At 36.2% G+C, this 19794-nt stretch overlaps 1 protein-coding gene across 1 annotated transcript; it reads left to right on the top strand.

Moving 5' to 3' along the window:
- The first annotated feature begins 16226 nt into the window (after positions 1–16226).
- On the top strand, positions 16227–19794 carry LOC100247981 (nodulin-26). Its single transcript, XM_010646923.3, has 5 exons — positions 16227–16370; positions 16476–16694; positions 19043–19249; positions 19429–19490; positions 19596–19794. Exons 1-5 carry the CDS (start codon positions 16227–16229, stop codon positions 19762–19764), a joined length of 801 nt encoding a protein of 266 aa, XP_010645225.2. The 3' UTR covers positions 19765–19794.

The following is a 19794-nucleotide window of genomic DNA, read 5'->3' as shown; positions in this document are numbered from 1 at the left end:
TAGATATAAATTAATGATGTTTATTTTATATTTAGCTTTAATAATTATATAAACATTTTTTTTAATTCAGTAAATTTTAATTATGTCCCAATTTCATATTTCATAATCATATTGTCTAATCTTGCTTTTATTTTAATTAAGATGAAAAGCTTTTTGTAAAAAACAATGTTTTAGGGTTTGTTTGATAATAATTTTAAAAAATAGTTTTTAAAATATATTTTATGACATTTTGTAGAGTTAAAGATTTTTTGAAAACTTAAAATGTTTTTATATTTTTAAATAGTCCTAATTTCATATTTCATAATCATATCCTTTGATATTATTTTTTCTTAATTAAGATTAGAAGTTTTTCCTAAAATGAAATGTTTTAAAGCATGTTTGGTAATAGTTTTTATGAATAATTTTTAAAATCTGTTATCTAATTTTTTTTTTTATAAAATAAAAGTTTGTTGTAAAACTTAAAATATTTTTTATATCTTTAAATAAGTTTTAAAAATAATTTTTATTTTTAATTCTTTTACATATTTGAGTAATTATTTAAAAAATAAGTGAAAATAATATAAATTAACTAAAAGATATTATTGGAAAACACTTTATTTTCTGTTATTAATAATAAAAAATAGAAAATAGTTTTTTATTATCAAATATATTTTTCTATTTTTTTATTAGAACGAGTATAAAACTATTCTCGAAACAATTAACAAATATGTCTTTAAAAAAAATTATAAATCTAAATTTTTTGTTTTCAAAATATTCTTCAAATTATTATTTTTCCCATCACATCAAATCTCACGTGTGTTTCCTTTTCTTTAATATTTTCCTTTTCTCTAATATAAAAATTATAGTTAGCCACCTTGATTTTAGCTAAGTTAAAATTACGTCAACTTAAGATTTTACGATGATTTGGAATTTTTCTTTTTTCTTTTTTTTTTAAATAAAGAAACATTAAAACTAAAATCACAATTAGTGATTGTAATTCTAACAAGAATATATGTTGAAAGAAAACATTAATTTCGTGAATATTTTTTTTTATAGAAAAAAAGCATTAATTTTTCATATATCTTTTTTGAAAAAAACATTACTATGATGGGAAAATGGATGAAATGATATTATTTTTAAAATTTTATCACTCGCTTTTCCTATAATCATGATGAATTTTGGACTAGGTAAATCAAATTTGACTAGGGGTCTTCATATCTAGATTTTTTATTTTTTAGGGTATTGAGAGAATGAAATTATTATTTTTTGCCAAGCTAATAATATTAAAGTACTAATTTTTAATATTTTATTATTGAGTAATATAAATGTTTAAAATGTTCTAGAAAAATTATATATAAAGTGTATCTTTTAAAAAATATTATAAGTTATTTTTCAAAATTTTAAAAATATTTTCTAAATTTTGTTAAATACCTAATTTTTTTTAAACACACTTTTTAAACCAAAATCGTTTCTTAGAATCATTGTCAGATGTTTTGTAATAACAAAAATCAATTATTATAATTATTTTTTCAAAATAAAACACTTAAAAATTAATTATTACTTATTTTCAATTAATATGGATATTTAGTTCAACCAAGGATTTAAAAGTGTTTTTTCTAACAAGCCACTTGACAAACAAATGATTTTTAAAAGATTTACTACCAAGTTTTAGTAACATAATCATCTTTTTTTTTTTTTTTAATTTAATCAACTTTTGAAAATCATTACAATACAAGTCTATAACATTTTTTATAATTCATATACAAATTACTATTATTTTTTATTTTTAAAATAGAAAATAGAAATAACCCAAAAAAAATATTTTGATGGTATTATTAGTGATATTTTATATAATAAAAAAATTCATTTTTGAAAAAATCAAATAGTTATCTAGGAAATGTTAAAGTAGAAAAATCAACTAGTCAAGTAACCATCATAAATTATTTTAAATGATTGTCTATATCTTTAGAAGTTTGACAAAAATTGGCTATTAATAAGAAAGTGTTTTCCATTGTTAGGAAACATTTTAAACTATCTCAAAATCACTCATTAATAGACTTCTAATAAGAGAGTTTGTTTACAGTTTTTTTTATTTTAAGTGTTTTTTAAAAAACTACCAAAAAGTCATGTAACTAATTTTTCAAAATTTTTAAAGTCTTTTCTAAATTTTCTAAAAAAATTAAAGTTTTGTTTGATAACAGTTATTTTAAAACTATTATAATGTTTTATAGAACAAAAATTTATTTAAAAACTTAAAATATTTTTAACATATTTTTAATATTTTTAAAATAATTTTTATATATAATATTCTATTTTTAACCATTCTACATGTTCATATAATTATATTTTAAAATAATCATTTTCTTGTGTTTTTTTTCTTTATAGAAAACTGTTTTAAAAAACAATTATCAAAGAAACCTTAAATTTTTCCTTAAAAGAAATGTTTTTTATGCTAAAAGTATTAATTTCTAAATGAACTACAAAAAAACTCTAAATCTTTTATATAATAATAATAATACTAATAATTATAACCTCTAATAAAAAATTTAATTAGCATTTGGAAATAAAACAAAATAGTGACTTTAGAAAAAAAAAATGAGTTTCTATACACTTATATAAAAATAATTACAAAATATAAACTCGTAAAAAATAATTCAAATTTCATGCACTTATTGATCTAAAGGTAATGTTTAGGATGATCAAATATAGTATTTAAGTAGTCAAAAGTAATACATTTCATTAAAAAAATATAAAATATTAATTATTTTTAGATAATTGTTATAAATTTTGATTCTTATTTTATGATTTTTTTTTTTCATATGAGTGTATAAAAATACACTTTTTCATAGGGTAATTAAAAAAATCATGTGAAGTGATGATATAAATTTTTGAAAACGATTTTGAGAGCGTTGTCAAATATTTTATTTAAAAAAATTATTCACAAATTAAAAAATGTATCTAAGCTTTTTAGACTATGACAAATAGTTCATTCCATTCAACTTGTGTTATTGACTTGAATAAAATTAAAAAATGATGATGGAATAGATATGATATAATAATAATAATGAATACGTAGGAATTTGTTCAACCCGAATTTGAGTAACCCAAATTATTGTTTAAGCTATTCTTTTAATAATAATCTTTGAAAAATTAAAATTTGACTATTCAAGTAACATATTTATTTTAATTTCATAAAAATAAAATAAAAAATAAAAAAGAGGTTATAGCGTTGAACGGGACTCCTTGTATCTCTAGGCATCAAGCTCCAACATGTGATTCATGGATTTGACTTTTCTTGAATTGAGAAAAAAATGAACATCATAATTTTAGTGGGCATAACCAAACGGAAAAAAAGAACACATGTTGTGGGGGGTGTGGATTCGAAGAAGATGTTGGACCAACTTGCAAGTTGCAAATATGACTAATAATCGATGTGGAAATCCAAAAATTTCACTAACAAGGAAGAAAATTTGAGCATATCATTATAATTTCTTTAGTTAAGGTGGAATTGGAAAGGGCCTTAGTGCCTACCACCATAATATATGATTTCTCATCTTAGTGATGGCCACCTACACATATTTTTATTTCCTTTAATGCACCTCAAGACCCACCATCCATTCCCACCCCCACTACCACATATTTTTGAAAGAAACGGTGAAAATGAAACTGACGCCGGCGAAAGAAGGAAACAGTTGAAAGTTAAAGACATCGGGATCGAAAAAATAAAAAAGTACGGAAATTCAACGATACAAAAACTTTGAATAGAAGGTTTTACCAAGTCAAAAAAACTCCAATCCACTTGCACTACGTTTCCAACTTTAAAAGTCATTTTCATACCAAGCATACTTGAAAACGATACTAAGAAAAGATCTTGGCCTCACCCCGATACCTAATCATCAAGAAAACACTTTGGATCACTCCAATAATAGATGGAAAATAAAATCAAGTAGACTTATTTTGTTGAAATTTTTTTTCCCCGGACAAATACTTGGAAATTTCCCGAGAAACAAACGCTCTGGAAGTTGAAAAAGATTTGAAGCTCAAAACTTGCTCCCACAATTGCTCTTTTTTCTCTAACCCTAATTTTAGAATATAAAAAAACAGATTAAATACTAGGGTTTCTATCACAATTTAACATAAATATGTAGGGAGATTCCAAGACTCTCACCATGAGATCTAACCAACCACCTTCAAGAGCATTTGTCTTCAACATGAAGGGAGATTCCAAATATTCTGTGAGTTTGCAATGAAAATTTGATATTGCTTTCACTTTTGCTAGATGTCTGGTCTTCGTAGCCCAGTAGACCCAATAGGAAGTTGTAATTATGGATACCATGCATGTGGGAACTGCAAGTCTGCAAAAGAGCAAGTCTAGAGAGGAAATCAGATTCTGTTGCTGCACCTTCACTTTATTCTTGATTGGGACTGATCTAACACCATTGATTGGTTCAGTAAAGGTTTGTTTTGGGGCATGTCACTAAGTTTACAGCATTCCTGTTTCTAAAACAACTGAACTCTTCCAGGGTTCTTCCTCATAAGTTACAATAATGGAACAGAATCTGGAAAACCGCAATGAAAGATTGTTTTCCCAACTGTTTTCTATTTTAGCCAGACGAAGTTTAAATATATGTTTGGCAGGGGTAGATATCCTAACCAATTTGTTAGGAAATGGTTTCACTTCTTTGTCCCTAATTTTTATGCATATCCATATGCTGGCATGTAAGCTGGTATCTTGAGAAAAGGATGTCCCTCAAAATGGAATAGGCACTTGCAAAAGGATCTTCACATATAGAACCATTCTTCTCCCTTTCATCCCGACAAAGCCCATCTCCAATTGCCCACTCAAGCCTCATAGTTGAATATTTGCAGTTTCATCTGATCCACTCAAGGCATCAGACTCCGTAAAGTAGCTTTTCTCTTCATCAACCAAAGCTATACTGCAAGGACTTAGTGTTTCATTTTTCCATGCGGCTCATATTAAGTGAAAGACACATGAAGAATTGTTATCGGGTTAGTATAAATACCTTTTTATGTAACCCTAATTTGAGATATAATGAAAGTTTTTTTTCTTGTTCCTGTGGACGTAGACCATCTATCAAACCACGTTAAATCTGTGTGTTTTTTATTTTTTTTTATCTTTTCGTTCTTCTCTAATTTTCATCGGGAATCACGAAAATCAACAAATGCCAACTAGAATTCAGAGCAACCGACTCCTGTGTAGGACCCCTTACCTATTTTCTCTTCACTCTGGCATAAAGATATGCGTGTAGTCCATGTTGAGTCCTCATTTTCAAATCTTTCCCTCAAGCACCCAAGGACTACAAATCTATTTGTGATAATTTAACAACTGTAAGGATTCTTTTGGATCAATGCGATTCCTCTCCTGCCTGCCGCTGATAGCGAGCAACATTCAGCCGTGAATGGTGCTGAATTAACGTGTACTTCTCCATTCACTATGACATGGTGACCAGCCTTTTTTAATCGGAATCCATGATACCAAGGACAAAATGTGTGACAAGAGAAATGGACAAACTGTCCAACAGAACTTGCGAATTATTGTCAAAGGGCCACTTACCTACCAACCTCGGAAGTCATACTTTGCGCCGAAAAGCTCTTACGATATTATGTTGAACAATTATTGGTTCTAAAGCTTACATAATGAGAAATAGACTGACAATATATATTAAAGTATCTAGCTCTCGACAAACAAATGTCTTGTTGATCTTTCATTAAGCAAGAAGTGGATTTCCTAGGTGCCCACTTGGTTTCATGGTGCCATCATTCATGGAAGTCCTTTCAAAGTTCTGTCAGTTGAAGTGAGGTTAGAGAGCCTGTCAGGCTTAGATATGATAATGTGTTAGATCATAGCAGAATATGGGAAATTTGAACATCTTGGATCAGATCAGATATGATTATCAACCATGGCCAAACCTGTCCCTTATCATGAACTCCTTTATGGATGAGATGCTTTAGCAGTGTACATTGTTTTTGCTTTCTTCTTTTCTTTTCCTTTTTCCTTTTTCCTTTTATGATTAAATTGTTGCCATGGTTTTTTCTAGAATCTAGAATGATTCATAGTCCAATATTTCGTTCACTGTCTAATTTCTTTCGTCCATTTGAGAATCTAGAATCTTGACCTATATTCAACCCGATTAAGATTTGAGTACAACATTGATTAATTAGGCTTGAAGGTTCTGTTGGCATGAGCTATCAGTGATTGGAAAAATTATAGGCCAGATTTGTTAGAATCCCTTCTATTAAGGGTCAACTATTATAATAGGCGTAATTTGTGCATAGCCTAATTTAGCTTCTAATTTTTCTCTTTGTATTGATATATAACCATACTCGTCTCTGTACAAAAATATATGGAAAAATATATGAGGAATTTTTGACATGGTATCAGAGCATAATCCTAGGACTTGCTCTACAACCAAACCCAACCTTAAACATTGATTTGCAGCCATGGTGAACCCAAATGATGTGGTACAAACTGGCAGCAGCTCCACAGATTCTATCCTAGAAGATTTGATGGCAAGAATGACTGAAGTCTTGACCAAAAATCAAACTCAAACCCACCTACCGACCTATGATACTTCCGCTGCACAAATCGGCATTAAGTTGGATGACACCAACTATGCCATCTGGTCCCAAGTTGTTGAGATGTATATCTCGGGCAAAGACAAATTGGGATATATCAATGGTGATTTTCTACAACTTGAACCTATAGATCCGACTTTCCGACGATGGCGAACTGAGAATGCAATTATCAAAGGGTGGGTGATCAATTCTATGGACCCAACCTTGATCAGTAATTTCATTCGCTTCCCAACTGCAAAAATGGTATGGGATTCTATTGCTACTACTTACTTTGATGGAACTAATACTTCACAAGTATATGATCTAAAAAGACGGGTGACTAAAATGAGACAAGTCGGAGGATCCATTGAAAAATATTACAATGATCTTCAAGGCTTGTGGAAAGAAATTGATTTTCGGCGTCCTAACCCGATGAATTGTGCCACTGATATACAAAAATATAATACAATCCTACAAGAAGACAGAGTCTATATCTTTCTTGATGGATTGGACGATCGGCTGGACAAGATTTGAAGTGATGTGCTACAGATACATCCTTTTCCTACCATAGAACAGGCCTATGCTCATGTTCGACGAGATGAGATCCGGCAAGTCGTGATGCTCACAGGTACAGACACGACTGGAGCTGTTATGGCATCAAAAGGAGTCAAGATAGGACAACAACAACCACCATCTCTGCAGTTATCCAAAAATGGCTCTACAGGTGCTGGAAAACTGAATACCAATGCCAGAGCCAAGACCCAATCAAAAGGAGGAGGTTGTACTCATTGTGGGAGCATGAAACATACCCGTGAAACCTGTTTCAAGTTACATGGGTACCCAGACTGGTGGAATGAGTACAAGGCCCAAAAAAATCGTGATGTTGCCTCTAATGAAGAGCTTGGTTGGGTTGCCCTGGTAACTGTAGCATCTCAATTATCGTTTACCTCACAAATAGAGTCTTCGAGTGATGAAACTCATCTCAATTATCAAGGTAACTATGGTTATGCTCTACTAAGTTCTATCCAGAATGGTGACAATGGCTGGATAATTGACTCCGGGGCTACGGATCATATGACATTCAATTCAGATGATTTTATTGAAATTACCCAACCAAGGTGAACTGAAATTGGCAATGCTAATGAGGTTACATATCCAGTTACAGGGGCTGGAACTGTGGCCGTATCACCATCTCTTTCTTTATCTAATACTTTATTAGTTCCATCCCTCTCAAATAAATTGATGTCTGTAGGACAAGTTACTGAGGAACTAAATTGTGTTACACTAATGTATCATACCTTTTGTCTTCTTCAGGATATTCTCACCAAGGAGATCATTAGGAGTGGTAGTAAGAAGGGGGGGTTATATTATATGGATGACTTCAGCTCTGGTCAGGCTCATCATATGCACCACACAAGCATTAAGGAGAGATAGATTTGGCTATGACATCGATGCTTGGGGCATCCGTCATTTAGCTATATGAAATACTTGTTTCCAGATTTATTTTCCAAATCACCTGACTCTGACTTTAAATGTGATACTTGCATTCTAGCCAAAAGTCACCGTGTTTCTTATTCCACAAGTTTGAATAAAAGTGATATTCCTTTTGCTTTAATTCATTCAGATGTTTGGGGACCCTCTCCAATTACCACATCTTCTGGCATTCGCTGGTTTGTGACATTTATCGATGATTATACTCATATGACTTGGCTATATCTGTTGAAACATAAGGATGATGTGTTTAGTGTGTTTCAATTTTTTCATACAATGATTCAAACTCAATTTTCAGCTAAAATTCAGATCCTTCACTCTCACAATGGTGGTGAATATGTCAATAAGAAATTTTAGGATTACTTTGCAACCCATGGCCTCCTTCACGAAACGTCATGTGCTCAAACACCCCAACAAAATGGGGTTGCTGAAAGGAAGAATCGACTTATCTTAGAAACATCTCGTGCTCTCTTGCTTGGAGCACATGTGCTGAGTAGATATTAGGATGATGCTATTGCCACGACAGTGTATCTATTAAACCGTATGCCTTCATAAGTGTTGCAATTCAAGACACCATTGTTGGCGTGAGCTGTTTTCTGAACCATTAAAGGAGAAGAATCAATCACTGCAATCAGTCACTGCAATCCCTCAGCAATTGTAGCCGTAATCCATGTAGTCCATGTATAGCCTTTTCTTGTGTCTATATATACACATGTACTCTAATGAATTCATATAGAATAAAAAAATATCTCAGACCAACATGGTATCAGATCAGAATTCGATCCTCTACCCTCTGTTCAACCAAATTTCTTAAAAACAAAGCCCAAACTCTTTTCACATGGCAAATACAGATCCTCACTCGGGTGAGCACTCGGGTGAATCTTCAATCTCGCCATCTGTCTTGTCTGAACTAACGGCAAGGATGACAGAAGCTTTGAGTAAAGCTCTGACATCCATTCCAGCCACCGACTCAGCAATTGCCCCGATTGGCATCAAACTAGATGCACAAATTACGCCCTCTGGTCACAAGTCGTAGAGATGTATGTCGCGGGCAAGGATAAACTCGGCTACATCAACGACGACCTTCCTCAACCATTAACAACCGACCCTTCCTTCCGTAGGTGGCGAACTGAGAATGCAACTTTGAAAGGATGGCTGATTGGTTAGATGGATCCATCCCTTATTGGCAACTTCATTCGGTTTCCAACGGCAAAGCAAGTTTGGGATGCAATTGCAACCACTTACTTTGATGGAAGTGATGCAACCCAAGTTTATGAACTCCGGCGACGAGTGGCGCGACTCAGGCAGGGTAGTGGCTCTCTAGAAAAATACTACAATGATCTCCAAGGTCTTTGGCGGGAGATTGATTTCCGTCGTCCCAATCCAATGCAATGTCCAGCAGATATCCAATATTTTAACAATATGCTGCAGGAGGATCGGGTATATACGTTTCTTGATGGTTTGGATGATAAACTTGATAATATTAGAAGTGATGTGTTGCAGCTTAAGCCATTTCCCACAGTGGAACAGGCATATGCCCATGTTCGTAGAGAAGCTGTGCGTCAGGCGATGATGACAGCCAGTAATGGAGAAGAGGCGGCTGGAGCAATGATGGCTTCACGAAGCCTCAAACAAGGGCCCTCCATTGCAGCCAACTCTCTGTCATTGAATGGAAAATTTTCTAAGTCAAATGGCCCATCCAATGACATGAAATGCTCTCATTGTGGAAATTCGAAGCATACTCGAGACACATGCTTCAAACTACATGGCTACCCAGATTGGTGGCATGAATTACAAGCCAAGAGGCGACGAGATGGGAATGGGAAAGATGGTGGAACTAGCAAAAATGCAGCTAATGGCTCGGGCAAGGCCGTGATAGCCTCGGTTGAGTCCTAATTGTCACTTATTCCGACAACAACAGTTGATTTGGATACAGGTATGAGTTTTCTCGGGACCAATACCACTAAATCATATGATGGTTGGATTCTTGATTCAGGGGCGACAGACCACATGACGTATGATGCAAGTGATTTTTCTGAACGATCCTCTCCTCGACATACTAGCATTGCTAATGCTAATGGAGACATCTCTTTGGTAAAAGGGGCTGGTACAGTGATGATATCACCAGCTCTCTCCTTAACCAATACCCTTTTTGTACCCTCATTGTCTCATAAATTATTGTCTGTGAGCCAAGTCACAAAGGAGTTAAATTGTATTGTTCTAATTTATCCAACCTTTTGTCTTCTTCAGGATATTCTCACCAAGGAGATAATTGGGTGTGGTACTAAAAAGGGGGGGACTCTACTATATGGAAGATTTTAGCCTCGGTCAAGCTAACCATACGAGAAACTCTAGTGATCGAAATAAGGCGAACGTTTTGTTGTGGCATCGTCGGTTAGGACATCCTTCATTTGGATATTTGAAACTTGTATTTCCTACTTTATTTTCAGGTTTGTCGAATTTGGATTTTAAATGCGAGACATGCATCTTAGCTAAAAGTCATCGTGTTAGTTATCCTTTGAGTTTTAATAAGAGTCAAATGCCTTTTGAATTGATTCACTCTGATGTGTGGGGTCCATCTCCCAAATCCACCATATCTGGGGTTCGATGGTTTGTGATTTTTGTGGATGATTGCACTCGTATGACCTGGTTGTATCTAATGAAGAATAAGGATGAAGTTTTCTCTGTTTTTTGCTCATTTCATGAGATGGTTAAAACTCAGTATTCTGCTACAATTCGCATACTTCGATCCGACAATGGTGGAGAGTATATGCATCGTGACTTCAAAAATTATTTCAGTCTCCATGGCTTGATTCATGAAACTACCTGTCCTCAAACACCACAACAAAACGGAATTGCCGAAAGGAAAAATCGGCATATTTTAGAGACTACTCGGGCTATTCTTCTTGGTGCTCATGTACCTAATCATTTTTGGACTGATGCTGTCACTACAGCAGTTCACCTTATTAATCGGATGCCTTCTAGGGTTCTTAAGTTCAAGACTCCTCTCCAGGCCCTATCCACTGTCATCTCTCTACCTACTGCCTTAATGCTTCCGCCTCGAGTATTTGGCTGTGTTGCCTTTGTTCATTTACACAAGAATCAACGCACTAAACTTGATCCCTGCGCAGTCCGGTGTCTTTTTTTGGGGTATGGCCTACATCAAAAGGGATATCGCTATTATGATCCATCTAATCATCGCACCTATGTGATGATGGATGCCACCTTCTTGGAATTAGAGACTTTCTACTCTCCAACCACATCCACTTCTACTCTTCAGGGGGCGCCTCAAAATAAAGAGTTGAATTGGCTGAGGTTTGATTGGGAGCCTGTTGTTTCTGAATCCAATACAGAACTTGATGTTGAGCCTGTTGTTTCTGTATCCAATACAGAACCTGATGTTGATGTTGACACAGAACCTGGTGTTCTACCATTAGTAATTGAAGAGCAACAGCCACAGCAGTCGATAGTACCCCCTCCTTCCACAGTATCCAAAGACCCATCTCCTGAGAATATTCCTGAGGTAAGTTCCCTGAACACTCTGAGTACACCTGTGTTAACTAATGATGCTCATGTGGGCTATGAGTTACCATACAGGCATAATCGAGGCAAGCCACCAGATAGATACTCTCTTAACATAGAAGATCGGAGGTTGAAATACCCGATTGCCAACTATGTATCCACAAAGACACTTCCTGAACCTCTAAAGACTTTTGCAGATGCACTCTCCTCGTGTCAGGTTCCTACAAGTGTTGAAGAAGCAATGAAAGACCCGAGGTGGGTCCAGGCTATGAAAGAGGAGATGGAGGCACTATTGAAAAATAAGACCTGGATTCTTGTCAATCTACCTAAAGGACAGAAAACAGTGGGGTGCAAGTGGGTGTTTTCTATCAAATACAATGTAGATGGAACAATTGAGCGTTACAAGGCAAGACTTGTAGCAAAGGGATTCACGCAGACATACAGAGTTGACTATCAGGAAACATTCTCACCCGTTGCCAAACTAAATACGGTGAGAGTATTATTGTCACTTGCAGCAAATCTGGATTGGCCCCTACATCAGTTCGATGTAAAGAATGCGTTTTTACATGGTGATCTAGAAGAAGATATATATATGGACATTCCCTCAGGATATGTAGCCAACACAAAAGGCAACATTGTTTGCAAATTACAAAGAACTCTATACGGGTTGAAACAATCACCTCGAGCTTGGTTTGGGAGATTCAGTACGGCAATGAAAAAGTATGGATTCCAGCAAAGTAACTCTGATCACACTTTGTTCCTAAAGCATAGACAGGGCAAACTGACTGCTCTGATAGTCTATGTAGACTATATGATCATCACAGGAGACGATTCAGAGGAGATAGCGAGACTTCAAGAGCAGTTGGCATTTGAGTTTGAAATGAAGAACCTAGGAGGACTAAAATACTTTCTAGGAATTGAAGTTGCTAGATCAAAGCGAGGTATATTCCTGTCTCAGAGAAAATATATTTTAGACCTATTAACAGAAGTTGGATTACTTGATTGTAAGCCTACAGAAACTCCAATAATTCCGAATCACAAACTTGGAGAATATCCCAATCAAGTACCAACAGACAAAGGAAGGTATCAAAGACTGGTAAGCAAGCTTATTTATCTTTCTCACACACGGTCGGATATTGCTTATGTAGTAAGTGTGGTAAGCCAGTTTATGCATTGTCCAAGTGAAGATCATATGAGTGTCGTTATGCAGATTTTGAGATATTTGAAGTCCTCCCCTAGAAAGGGACTTATGTTCTCCAAAAATGATCACCTAAGAGTAGAAGGATATACAGACGCAGATTGGGCAAGGAACATCATGGATAGGAAATCCACCTCAGGCTACTTCACTTTTTTTGGAGGAAACTTGGTTACTTGGAGAAGCAAAAAATAGAAGGTGGTCGCTCTATCCAGTGCGGAAGCTGAGTTTCGTGGAATGGCTAAAGGGCTATGTGAGTTATTGTGGCTTAGGAGACTTCTAACGAAGATTGGTTTTGCCTCTGACTCCGAGATGAAGTTGTTTTGTGATAATAAAGCAGCAATTGACATCTCCCATAATCTCATTCAGCATGATCGGACTAAGCACGTAGAAGTAGATCGACACTTTATTAAACAAAATCTTGATGCAAAGATTATCCAAATCCCTTTTGTGAAATCCGAAGACCAACTAGCCGATATTCTTACAAAAGCTGTGAGCAGTAAAATATTCCATCACTCACTAGACAAGTTGGGACTTATTGATATTTACGTACCAACTTGAGGGGGAGTGTTGGCGTGAGCTGTTCTCTGAACCATTAAAGGAGAAGAATCAATCACTGCAATCAGTCACTGCAATCCCTCAGCAATTGTAGCCGTAATCCATGTAGTCCATGTATAACCTTTTCTTATGTCTATATATACACCTGTACTCTAATGAATTGATATAGAATAAAAAAATATCTCAGACCAACAACCATTGCAGGTTCTTTCTGAACATGTTTCCTTGCCTACTGTCTTGCTACTTCCACCACGAATCTTTGGTTGTGTCGCTTTCGTCCATCTCCATAAAAATCAACGAACCAAGCTTGATCCGTGTGATGTTCGGTGTATCTTTGTGGGGTATGCTACACACCAAAAGGGATATCGTTGCTACCCCACTGCCACCAAGCGCACTTATGTCACTATGGATGTTACTTTCTTAGAATCAGGAACTTTCTTCTCTTCATCGGTATCCACTTCATCTCTTCAGGGGGAGATACAAGATGAAGAGTGAATTGGTGGACTTGGCAAGGCTTTGAAGATAACCCGGTACAGATGAGTGATAGTAATGAGGCAGTGGTTAGTGAAAAATGAGAGATAATCCTGATATCATTCAGGAAGCTGCATCCGAGTCATTTGAACCTAAAAATGAAGAACCCCACTCCTCAGTACCCGAAGCCCCTTCTCCTGAGAATACTCCTGAGGTAAGCTCTCCCATCACACCTATTAATGACTTGGATAATTCTATTGGTTATACTTTACCTTTCAGAAACAATCGTGGCAAGCCTTCACATCGGTATTCTCCAGATTTTGAGGAAAGAAGATCAAGATACCCGATTGCTAATTATGTGTCTACTAAGGGATTACCAAAACCACTCAAGGAGTTTGTGCATAGGTTGTCCTCATACCATGTTCCCAGCACAGTACAAGAAGCCTTATCAAATCCAAAGTGGTCTCAAGCCATAAAAGCAGAAATGGAAGCTCTGGAGAAGAGTAAAACATGGGCTCTTGTTCCATTACCGAAAGAAAAGAAGACTGTGGGGTGCAGATGGGTTTTCTCCATTAAACACAAGGCAGATGGATCCATTGAATAGTACAAGGCAAGGCTTTTGGTAAAGGGATATACACAAAAATATGGCATAGACTACTAAGAAACCTTCTCACCTGTGGCAAAGCTGAAAACAGTCAGAGTCTTGTTATCTCTTGCAGCAAATTTGAACTGACCGTTACATTAGTTTGACGTAAAGAATGCATTTCTTCATGGTGATCTAAAGGAGGAAGTTTACATGGATATTCCACCAGGATACATGACATCTTCAAATACTGAGGTTGTGTGTAAGTTACAAAAGGCACTGTACGAACTAAAACAATCACCCCGTGCATGGTTTGGTCGGTTTAGTTTGGCTATGAGAAAGTATGGTTTTACCTAAAGCAATTCAGATCATCTACTAGACTGTAAACCAGCTGAGACCCCAATTGTTCAGAATCATAAACTTGGAGAGTATTTAGATCATTTGCCAACAAATAAAGAGAGATATCAAAGATTAGTGGGTAAGCTAATTTGTTTATCTCATACTCGCCCAGATATAGCCTATGTTGTAAGCATAGTGAGTCAATTTATGCATTGTCCTAGTGAAGATCATATCGATGCAGTAATTCGGATTCTTCTCTACCTAAAGTCCTCTCCTGGAAAAGGGCTTATGTTCTCAAAAAATAACCATCTAAACATTGAGGGTTATACAGATACAGATTGGGCTAGAAATATTTCTGACAGGAAATCCACATCAGGCTACTTTACTTTCGTAGGAGGAAATCTTGTTACATGGAGAAGCAAGAAGCAAAAAGTGGTGGCATTGTCTAGTGCTGAAGCTAAGTTCAAAGGAATGGTTAAGGGCATCTGTGAACTCATTTGGCTTAAAAGGTTGCTAACTAAGATTGGCTTTGCTCCTAGTTCCGAAATGGACCTGTTTTGTGACAACAAAGCAGCCATTGATATTGCCCACAATCCAGTCCAACATGACCGTACTAAACATGTGGAAGTAGATAGAAATTTCATCAAACGGAATCTCGAGGAAAAGGTAATTCGATTTCCATTTGTTCGGTCTGAAGATCAATTGGCAGACATTCTTACAAAGGCTATTTCCGGCAAAGTCTTCTACAGCTCACTTGACAAGTTGCGCATGAAAGATATATATGCATCAACTTGAGGGGGAGTGTTGGCGTGAGCTGTCAGTGATTGGAAAAATTATAGGCCAGATTTGTTAGAATCCCTTCTGTTAAGGGTCAACTATTATAATAGGTGTAATTTGTGTATAGCCGAATTTAGCTTCTAATTTTTCTCTTTGTATTGATATATAACCATACTCGTCTCTGTACAAAAATATATGGAAAAATATATGAGGAATTTTTGACAGGTTCATCAAAATGGTGGTCTGATTTATGACATTTGATTTGAAATGCAGATTTACATCTTTGTTTCCCGTATCAGAGCCCTTAAAAGACTTTAGAGCAACAAAAAGTTTCAGTTTAGATTTCAAGGTGAATTGTCACCATCATATAATATGGTTCTCTGCCTTTGTCTCATGAGAGTCCAAAATTATCCCAAAAAACTAGAGAATTTTTAGGAATTTCCAACCCTTTCTACAAAAAGCCTAGGATACCACTGTCAGATGCTTCCCAAGTAACCGGGACTAAATCCAAATTCCCTAGTTTTCAGTGCATTGAAGTGATCAGAGTTTCCATAATTAAATGTACAATTTTGTGTAGTGCATCATCCCTGAATATCTGCTTTTAAAAAATTGTGAACATCCCAATGGAGCAATCTCCTCATTCTATCAAAGCCGGTGATTTAGGTTCAGAAGTACTAAGATTGTAAGTATGTATAAGGAGAGAACCTTTTACTGAGGTTGGCTCTGAGCTTCCCAATGGCTGAGGTGAACATATTGCCGGTTGGGTGTTCCCCTAAACCTCCAACAATCAGTGATCTCTCACCAGTGGAAGAAGAAAAAGTCATCTCCATTTCAGAGTCAACTGAAAGTACCATTGCTAGCCCACCATATGGCCACAAAGTAAGCTTTTCTTGTTCTAGTCATGATTTTGGTTGTCTTTGTAAATGCCTATAGTTTTCCGCCGTGTTATTTATTAACAACTGGGCATATTTCCTGGACGCTTAGATACTTGCAGAGCTTGTGGGGACCTATGTGATCATATTTGCAGGTTGTGGGTGTGTGCTTATTGACAAGAAGTATCGGCTTACTGTCACGGGCATAGCAGTGGGATGGGGTATGATTGTGATGGTGATGATATACACACTTGGACATGTCTCAGGTGGCCATTTCAATCCTGCTGTGACTATTGCTTTCGCTGCATCACGCAAGTTCCCATGGAGACAGGCAAGCATCTTAAGCTCTTTCTTTAACTGTTGTGAACATAGAATTGTTGCCTCTTGCTCTGTTTCCATATGCTGCACATGAAAGCACTGGCCACCAGATTGTGGTCTTTAGCATTTGCATATATGAAACTTGCAAGCAAAATGGTGAAACTGTACTTAGGTTCTCACAATGAAAACTGTCTTTAGTGGAATTATAGGGTGAGCAATCTCAGATGTTGGACACATTCCTTACTTTTTTTCATTTTATTTTTCAAACAGTAAGTAGAAATCATTCTAGGCAATAGCTAGTTCTGGATCCCCTATATCTGTGCGTATCCCTGGAGAATTTCCTCTGTATTCTGGGATGCGAGCCCAGAAAGGGGAAAAGGGAAGGTTTGCAGTTTCGAAAATGATGATGAATGATATGATATTTTGTCAATCTTAACTAGTAGCTAGTTGCTACCTAAAAATTGTTTACTAGGCAAATGTATATGCTTTTAGGACATTGTTGCTCGCTTCCTTTACATTTTGCAATTGGCATTACTATTTTTCTTGCTTCTTGGTGCTTGTCCATAAAGGTATATGGATACATCAATAGCAAGAATTATGAAGTAAAAAACACGATCTCTTCACAAACCATGGGTTGTTGATTAGTATGTTGGGCTGGAGTTGATGAGATCTTTACCATCTTTCCTTATACCTTCCCCCCAAGATGGTGTCCTTGGAGAACACCAATCTTGGTTAGTAGCAGATGAAATTGATATCATGGGAAAGCCTTGGTGCATCAATAAGCTGGTCCATTGTGGATATATGAGAGACACACAAGCTGCTTTTTGATACTGGATCCCCTACAAAATGAAATTTTATGACAGTGTGTTTCATTCATTCATGAACATAGGATCTTCTATTTGGTACCAACATTGTTATAAATTTATAATAAATTATAGGTGGTGCCGGTAGAGTGATGCCAACTTGTAAAGAAGGTTATGAATCCAAGTGCCAGTGCCAGCATCAACACAATATTCGGCTTCAGTTGAGGAGCGAACAATTGTTCTTTGTTTGCGGAAACACCAAGAGATGGGATTTGCACCAAAGTAAACAATGTAAGCACTAGTATAAGCGTGTAGTTGAAGAAGAGTGTTGTTATGTAAACTGAGCCATGATTCAATATTCTCTTTAAGCAACAGAGGACCCTCTTAGTTGCTATCCAATGAGTGACGGGGGCCTTGTGCATAAATTGCGACAATTTGTAGACAATGTAAGAAGTGTCAAGTCTTGTAAGAGATAAATGTTAAAGAACACTAATGACACTCTCATAGACAATAGGATCAACAGGGGCTATAGCATCAAGTTGCAGAGGAGTGGAAGTCACCTTCACACCGAACATTTTAGTTTTGTCCAACCAGTCTTGTATAACTTTCTGTTGGGAGAGAAATAGACCAACATTAGTTAGGACATGGGTTATCATATGTGCATAGAGAAGTAGACTAGACTTACCAAGGGAGGATTGAGCACATTGGCCTGTGACATAGTAAGAGGACCAATAGATGCAAAATGAGTGGGCGAAAACTTTATACATGCAGTGTTTCCAAACCAGCTGTAGAGCATATAATTGACTGAAATGGATTGTGAATGGATACATTGAAATGCATAGGAGAAACATTTATGGTTGTTGACAACCATGACTAATCAGAAGAGAACACACGAGAGATGGAAGAATCATGGCTTTGAAATGGAAATCGATCTTCTATGAAGAAAACGTTCAGCAGGATATCGAGACAATGAAGGGCACTTTGGGTGGGTAAGTAACCACCGAAGAGTGGTGGGTGTAAGGACGAAACAATGGATAATAGGCGGCCAAAAACCTTCAGTTTGTGGCAATTTGGTGGTTTAGAGAGAGTTTTTAAACCCATACCAGTAATTGGAAGACCTGTAATATGTCCAATTAGAATGAATGGCCAAATTATTGAGATCAGAGGGGATATGATGGGATAGACCCAAATCAACCAACCAATTTTGAGATGAAGTGGCATCGGCAGTAGTGAAGTTGGATAGTGGTGTAGGTTTATGCTTCGGCCGAGTGCTCTTGTAACATTGCTTGGCACTGTGATCCGGCTTGTCACAATATTGGCAAATCATATTTGACTTTCGAACCGACATGTGCAGCAAGAAGTCTAGGCCCAATCCCCACTGTTTTCAAAATGATTTCTCTCTTTCCTCCTTTTTTTTTTAACTTCTATTTTTACATTTCTGAAACTACTGAGAGGGGAAACCCGTATACCATATTCAACTGCATAATCATTCATCACCTTCCAACCTCATTTCTGCTACCACAACTGTTTAATTGAAATTTTCTTGGAATTTTTGCAGGTGCCACCATATGTTTTATCTCAGGTGGCAGGCTCAAGCCTGGCAATCCTCACCCTTTTTGTTATGTTGAACACCAGCATACCTATATGTGCCACGGTCACTCAGTTTTCCAGTCCAACAACTATCCCTGAAGCTTTCACATGGGAATTCATCATCTCTTTTATTCTAATGCTTGCCATTTGCGGAGTCGCCACTGATAGTAGAGCGGTACCTCTTTCTATGCAGAACTTTACTTGTTCAGCAATTCTAAAATGTTACCTTAAAAATGTTACTTGGACAGCTTTCATCTTCTATTTGCGTCTACTAATCCATTCTTTACTTAGATAAAATATTAGTTTCATTGCTACTCAGTTGACTTCCTACTGATGCTCTTGAAAATTGAACAGATAAACGAGCTCTCTGGAGTTACAGTAGGAGCCACGGTACTAGTAAATGTCCTCCTTGCAGGGTAATGAAAATTCTTTCCACATACTAATAAAAACGGAATTCCTCTTTATCATAATTTCTCTTTGACAAGCACATCAATGCTAATGTTCTTTATTGCAATCTGCAGGCCAATAACAGGAGCTTCCATGAACCCTGCTAGGAGCATAGGCCCGGCACTTGTCTCAATGGAGTTTGACTGCCTTTGGATCTACATTGTGGCTCCCATTCTAGGAACCACTACAGCAACTGTAATCTACAGTTTTGTTAGGCTTCCCTTGCCTGAAAAACGGCTTTAAAAATGCATAGGTACTATTCTTTCTCTAAAC

This window comes from Vitis vinifera, chromosome 7, assembly GCF_030704535.1.
Source record: "Vitis vinifera cultivar Pinot Noir 40024 chromosome 7, ASM3070453v1".
In the NCBI taxonomy this organism is placed as follows: domain Eukaryota; kingdom Viridiplantae; phylum Streptophyta; class Magnoliopsida; order Vitales; family Vitaceae; genus Vitis; species Vitis vinifera.
The sequence above is the reverse complement of the archived record's forward strand: the minus strand, read 5'-3'. Positions and strand labels throughout refer to the sequence as shown.

Bases quoted from the DNA above. Each gene is read 5' to 3' on its own strand.
- LOC100247981 (XM_010646923.3), top strand. From the start codon at position 16,227: ATGGCTGAGGTGAACATATTGCCGGTTGGGTGTTCCCCTAAACCTCCA. The intron at 16,371-16,475 runs GTAAGCTTTTCT...CTGGACGCTTAG, and splicing joins GCCCACCATATGGCCACAAA to ATACTTGCAGAGCTTGTGGG. The intron at 19,250-19,428 runs GTACCTCTTTCT...AAAATTGAACAG, and splicing joins TCGCCACTGATAGTAGAGCG to ATAAACGAGCTCTCTGGAGT.